The 6,951-nt window shown below is 34.6% G+C and overlaps 1 protein-coding gene across 1 annotated transcript; it reads left to right on the top strand.

Annotated features, from left to right (window-relative positions):
- Positions 1–1,467: 1,467 nt before the first annotated feature.
- On the top strand, positions 1,468–6,099 carry LOC133336676 (endoplasmic reticulum junction formation protein lunapark-A). The gene is made up of 6 exons (XM_061544956.1): positions 1,468–1,494; positions 1,555–1,784; positions 4,378–4,565; positions 4,643–5,029; positions 5,587–5,763; positions 5,828–6,099. The coding sequence occupies exons 1-6, from the start codon at positions 1,468–1,470 to the stop codon at positions 6,097–6,099; spliced, it is 1,281 nt and encodes a 426-aa protein (XP_061400940.1).
- Positions 6,100–6,951: the final 852 nt, after the last annotated feature.

The raw sequence follows: 6,951 nt of genomic DNA, 5'->3' as shown, positions 1-6,951 counted from the left end.
ATATTTTAACTTAGTGGATCTAAAAAAGATTTATATCGACAGGTGCAAGATACCACCACTATATGTTTGAGGTATTTCATCCAAAGTGTTAATCAGTCAAAACGTTGGGCCCGAACGAAATCTCGAGTACCTGACTAAATGCACCAATTTGTCGTTTCTTATGTACTCAAAAACTAACAAGATGGTCCAGCTATACATGCTGATATCATGTTTACCGCCAGTAGTAAATTTTCACGGTATATTACATATATTTTTGATCAGGGAAGCCTGGATCTCGGCCGAAAGCCTTTGATCCATAATTGGACGACTTATATCAGAAAGTTCCGTTCTATTCTTTAAAATCCACGCTTGTATAGATCCCTGAAAAATTATTCTTTTAAAATATACGATTGTATAGACCCCTAAAAACTATTCTTTAAAAAGTCCATGCTTATATAGGCCCCCAAAAAACTATTCTTTAAAAATTCGCGCTTATATAGGCCCCTAAAAACTATTCTTTAAAAATTCGCGCTTATATAGGCCCCTAAAAACTATTCTTTAAAAATCCACGCTTATATAGACCCATAAAAAACTATTCTTAAAAAATCCACGTTTGCATGGGCCTCTAAAAAACTATTCTTTAAAAATCCACGCTTATATAGGCCCCTAAAAAATATTCTTTAGAAATCCACGCTTATATAGGCCCCTGAAAAACTATTCTTTAAAAATCTTTGAAAATCATTCAAAAATCCACGCTTATATAGGTCCCTGAAAAAAATATTTTTTAAAAATTCCCGTTCATAATTATTTATCCTTAAAAATTTACGATTGTATTAATGACTAAAAGGTCGTTTACATTAAAATTTGGTTTGGGTTTAAATTTTCAATTCCTTTAAATATATGCCAAATAAATCCTCAAAAATGGGTTAACCCGGCAAAAAGTTCTAATGTAAATGCCGTATAATATTTGTTATATAAATCCAATAAAATATTCTTTAAAAATCCACTCTTTAAAATGTTTTTGAATTATCCCAAAGAAGTTTGTTGGCCATCAAATAGGTCTCTCTTTAAGTGATGGCTAATTTGTTCACATTTAATAAATTTAACCTTCGATATATAACAAGCGGTTAGCGTTAATTTAATTTTATATATTTAAATCTTTAAAATTTCAAAATAATTTTTAAAAGATTGAACAGATAATTCTACAATTATTTCCCACAACAGGTTAAGATAACTATTTATCTCTTTACTCCCGAATACTGAACATACCCCAAAAAGTGTATTCTCTCTCAACAGTTACACAAAGTCAGAGCGGCTTTATAAACGAACGCCGTTACTGATATGACATTTCGTCTTGTTGGCTTGTTTGCCTGTTGTTTATTGTTGTGTTTTATTTTTTGCCTACGAGGAGGAAAAAAAAACCTTTTAACATATCTTTTTATGTTCTTGTATTTTATGGTATTTTAAAAAGGGAGGATCAATTAAAAAATGGGAATAATATTGGCAAAATTTCGGGTAAGTTTATTGCATTTAAATATATAAAGCATTTTTATTAATTTTGTTGGTTTCTTGCAGAAAGAAAAATCCACACAGGAGGTCCTCGAGGAATTACAAGGCAAAATAGATGAGTTGGAAGATTTCACCTATAACACACAGGAACAAAAGAAACGTATTGTGGGCAATTTTCTAGCCGTATCGATTGGCATCTACATTATTGCATTTGTTGTATTCTATTTTGTTTATTTTCCACCTACATGGAGGGATCGTATTATATATTCAATACCCTTGTTGCTGTTTCCCATCATGTAAGTAGAGTGTATGACTGTATGACGCTTGGTGACAATACAATTTTTTTCTGTTTTCGTTTTTTTTGTCGGACCGGTTAGCTTGTAGGAAAAGTGTTTTTTTTGTAATAGTTTCTTTTTCCAAAAGATATTCGATATGATCAGCAGAAGAGGTCTGAGAGAAAGGGAATTTGTTGCTGCTGCGGCTGCTGCCACAGTTTGAGTCATTGCACCGAAATGAATGTTTATTCATAGCATAGCGGTGACAACAACAGTAGTGCTTTGTAGTCGCACTGTATTGCAAAAAAAGAGATTGTTTGAAATGAATGAACGCACGCTGGAATTCAGCTATGATGAGTAATGATGATGTCCATTTTTTTGCAATGGATATTGTATATATAAAAACAATACCGGCTTCTTATACATTGATCTTATTGTAGGCCTGAATTCAGGATTGGCATGTTCTTATCACTGTGTGGGCTTGGTTTTAAAATTCCTAGGCTTATGTATGTGCAGCAAACCAAATGCATAGCAACTGAAGAACTTATAAAGGTTTCATTAATCTGACGTCAATATTTCAAATTATATATGTTCATTAACAGAGAGTGAAAACCAACGTGACAGAAATATGTAATTCTAGATTGTTTGTTGGAATACAAATCAGTAGAACAATCCCAGAATGTTTTCCAACTAAAACTATCCCTATCTCAAACCAAAAAAAAAAAAATATCTAGTTAGACACAGTGGGCCACTTTGTCGATAAGAATCAATGCGGCACTTGTAAATTCTGTGGATCGATGTATACAACAACATAAATTGAGATAAGAATTATTTTTATTGAAGTGCAGAGTTTATTTTCGAATGAAGCAGCAATTGCTCAAAATGCCATCTATATTTTAAGACAATTTGCCGGGAAGTATTTTTTTTGGATTTTTGTTGATAATTATTAACATTGCTCATGGACAGGAAGGCCATTCTAGTCATTTACATCGTTAATCTTCGAAATTTTTTATCGATTCAAGCCAAGGTACGAAAATATCCCCCACGAAATCAACGTTTACCGCATGGAAATTCATAATGTGTGAATACCATCCCCGCAGACCATTCTCCACCCAATGCAAGACGACGATGTGAATTTGTTTAATTTCCAGGCTTAAATAACTCACTCAGCCCTGTCACATTTGACAGCCCTATCCGTTCAGAGATGTTTAAAGCCATGCCTGCGTTCGGTATTCCCGCAAAATTAATACGGCTCTGGAGGATAATTTTCACTGCCACAAGGTCAGCTGTTAAAATCGGAAAGGACCTCTCGAAGCCCTTTAATACCGAGCGGGGATTCAGGCAAGGTTACAGATTGTCGTGTGATCTTTTTAACAACCTGCTGGAGAAGGTCATACGATATGCAAATGTGAACAGAATCGTTAATCTTCGATATTTTATATCGATTCAAGCCAAGGTATGAAAATATCCCCCACGAAATCAACATTTACCGCATGGAAATTCATAATGTGTGAATACCGTCCCCGCAGACCATTCTCCACCCAATACAAGACGACGATGTGAATTTGTTTAATTTCCAGGCTTAAATAACTCACTCAGCCCTATCGCATTTGACAGCCCTATCCGTTCAGAGATGTTTAAAGCCATGTCTGCGTTCGGTATTCCCACAAAATTAATACGGCTCTGGAGGATAATTTTCACTGGCACAAGGTCAGCTGTTAAAATCGGAAAGGACCTCTCGAAGCCCTTTAATACCGAGCGGGGATTCAGGCAAGGTGACAGATTGTCGTGTGATCTTTTTAACATCCTGCTGGAAACGGTCATACGAGTTGCAAATGTGAACAAAAATGGCACTCTGTACACCAAACAGCACATTTCTACTCGCCTACGCCGATGTCATCGATATAATGGGTCGAAAATTGTAAGCGTAACCGCCTCTTTTGAACAAATTGAGAATGTGTCTGCCAAAGTGGGTCTGGCAGTAAATGAAGAGATGACCAAACAAGACGTCCAGTAGAATCGGACCAACTGTGGAACATGACTTTGAGGTAGTCAAAGATGTTGTGTACCTTGTTACCGCCATAAATATATCAAATGACATCAGTTTTGAAATTCGGAGGAGAATAGTGTTGGCCAACAGATGCTACTAGGGTCTAAGTTAGCAATTCAAAAACAAGGCCATCTCCCGCCAGACCAAACTCACACTCTACAAGACACAGATACTACCCGTGTTGTTACATGGATCTGAAGCATGGGTACTTGTGCAAGCAGCAGCCCGGTGAATATTCCCGTCGAATGAATCAAGAAATGTACCATCTATTCTGATTTTTTTTATTTGGAGTCTTTTCTAGTGACCAGTTATATATCCTACAGCGATTTTCTCAAGACCTTTTTCGTCCAGTAGAAATCCTACATTAGCGGTATTTTAGCACAATAAACATAATAGTTCACCAAACAGAATAGTTAGTATATTTTCTTTGACTATTATACGTCTCTGGACCTAACATCGTAAACTATTTTTTTACGGAGCACAATTAGAATCTAGTATTAATGTAGACAGTTTTCTACAGTTTTTTAGGCAGTTTTTCTAATATGTTTCCTTTTATTTTTGCAGTATCATACTCCTGCGTCATTTATTCTCCTGGTATTACCAGAGAAAATTAAATAAGAACTCGAAAAAATTAACTGCTTTAAGGGCAGAAAAGAAGAAGATTCTCGAACAGGTTATGGATAAGGAGACCTATAAAGTAGCGGTCAATCTATTGGCACGTTTTGCCGATAAACCCAGTCGGACAACCTATAGTGGTAAGTATATATCTAATAACAAAATCTATCCTGAAGTTGGTGTCTAATCTATCGCTTATTTTTATTTTTCACAGCCACAACATCAAATTTACGCACGCCAGCAAAAATATCGCTATCATCAACGTCATCGGCTACATTGAATCGTTCCTTACCGGTGACAGCAATGAAAACAACAACTACAACCCAATTGGCATTAACATCAGCATCAGCTCAAAAAACTCCATTGGCTGGCAATAAATCTACACTTACAAATAATAGTCCTCGTACCGCTACCACAGCTCTATCACCACTTTATGGTAGTGCAGCTAATCAAAGTGGCCAATTGGTACGTCGTCGTACTCCCTTCCCGGTCGTCAATCAAAATGAAAAAGGTGTTTTTGAGAAAATTGTCGATGTTTTAATCGGTGATGGACCGGGTGATCGTTTTGCCATGATCTGCAAGGAATGTTATGCTCATAATGGTAAGTTGAGAAATTTGAATCTTATGGGTAGATAATGAATACCTTGAGGTACATTGTAAAGGGTCCCCGCTTATCGAATTCCTATGAAAATTTGGAAGAAAATTGTAAAGGGTCCCAACTTTTTTTTTTGGCCGGACACTATAGTTTTCATTTTTTAAGAAAATTGTAAAGGGCCGCTTCTTATCGAATTCCTATTAAAATTTTAAAGAAAATTGTAAAGGATCCCAATTTGTTGGGGGGACCATCTAGTTTTCAGCATTCTTTATGGATTTTCTAAGAAAAGGGTCACAATTTGTTGTTGATTGTATTTCGAGGGCGGTATTGGTGAGCTATTTATGCACATCGTTCCTTTTATGGTTTGTGCGAACGATTTAAATTGCTGTCGAATGTGACCTTGAGAATTTTTTTGTATTTAGAGATCGGAATTCTGTGTAACTCAGTTTCAAGCTCATATCCAACTTTTGCGGGACCTTCAAGTTTTGTAAACCTCATTAGTAATTTCCTTTATTTTAATTATGCATCCCTCCTAATGATTTATTGTCTCCTTTATTTTGTAGGTATGGCCTTGAAGGAGGACTTTGAATATACCACATTTAGATGTGCATTCTGTAATGCATTGAATCCGGCAAGAAAGTCAAGACCAGCAGCGCCACGTTTGACGCTCAATGCAAATGCACCGACTGCTGGTGCTGGTAATGCTTCTAATTCTTCGTCGGATGAAAAAGATGATTCAGGTAATTTAGAATACATTTTTCAAAACTGAAATACACAATGAAAAATTAAATTTCTTTCCTTTAGATGATGATCTATCTCCCATTGCTGCAACACAATTTACAACGCCATTAACATCAATGACTGCACGTAATGTCAATGCCGTAGATACTTCATCATCGTCTGAGGATGAAGCTAGCCAACCAAAAACAGCCAACAAACCACCAGTGGTAGCAACCAAAACAGCAGAAGAGCAACAACAAAATGTTGATACGAAAAATGAAGCTACCATAAAGTCTGATAATTTAGAAAAGTCTGACTCGGCCATAGATGATGTGACAATGAGTCCGATAGAATAAAAAAAGCAAACAAAATCTGATGCTGTTACACTAAATCACCAGCCAATTAACATTTGAATTTATTTCCCCCCTCACCCCTTTTTATACTTCTATCGCTCCTTTTTGCATTTTGTTACTTAGCAATTACTATTGTTTTTTTAAATAATGATTTTATTTCTCCTTCATTTTTCTAATATAAATAGTTAAGCATTTCTATATAATTATCAAATTTTTTATATATTCTTTTAATTTTATCATTTTTTCTTATTTTATTTAATTATGTTTTTAACACACATTTTCTTAATGCATTGTTTTTTAAGCTTTTAAATTAGTCGTCCTCGTGATTTTTTTCAGAGAACCAAGCCTTAATATTATAATAATTTATTATATTACTAAATCAACCACTCCTCATAAATATTTTTTTTTTTTAAATTTTGTTAGATATTATCTATGAAATTAAGTAAAAAAGAAATGATTTTTAATTATTTAGTTATTTTTTTGTGGTTAAAATTGATGGCAATGAATATTTAAAATATTCATTCCATATTTTTGTCTAAATGATGAAAAAAAAGAAAATTGTAAATTATTCATAAATTAATTTAAAAAAATAAAATTAAATAAAAAATTAATGTAAATTAGAAAAAAAAAACAAAGCACATTTATATATTACTGACTTGGCGTATTATATGACATTTGGCGGTATCTTAACTACTCTAATCCGAAATCCTAAACTACTCTAATCAAAAATCCTTCTTTAGTTTTTGTTGTTTTAGCAGCCCTGCTGCTTTTACACAATTCGTTGAGGTGACAGACATTGGCCGAGCGAGACTCGGTTCGTTTTGGATCGTAGACCCCTCTGTCGCGGAAACGTAT

The sequence above is a fragment of the Musca vetustissima genome, unplaced genomic scaffold, assembly GCF_032173495.1.
Source record: "Musca vetustissima isolate MV318-11 ecotype Yass unplaced genomic scaffold, APGP_CSIRO_Mvet_v1 utg84447, whole genome shotgun sequence".
Classification (NCBI taxonomy): Eukaryota; Metazoa; Arthropoda; class Insecta; order Diptera; family Muscidae; genus Musca; species Musca vetustissima.
Note: the sequence above shows the minus strand (reverse complement) of the source record. Positions and strands in the feature narration are given on the sequence as shown.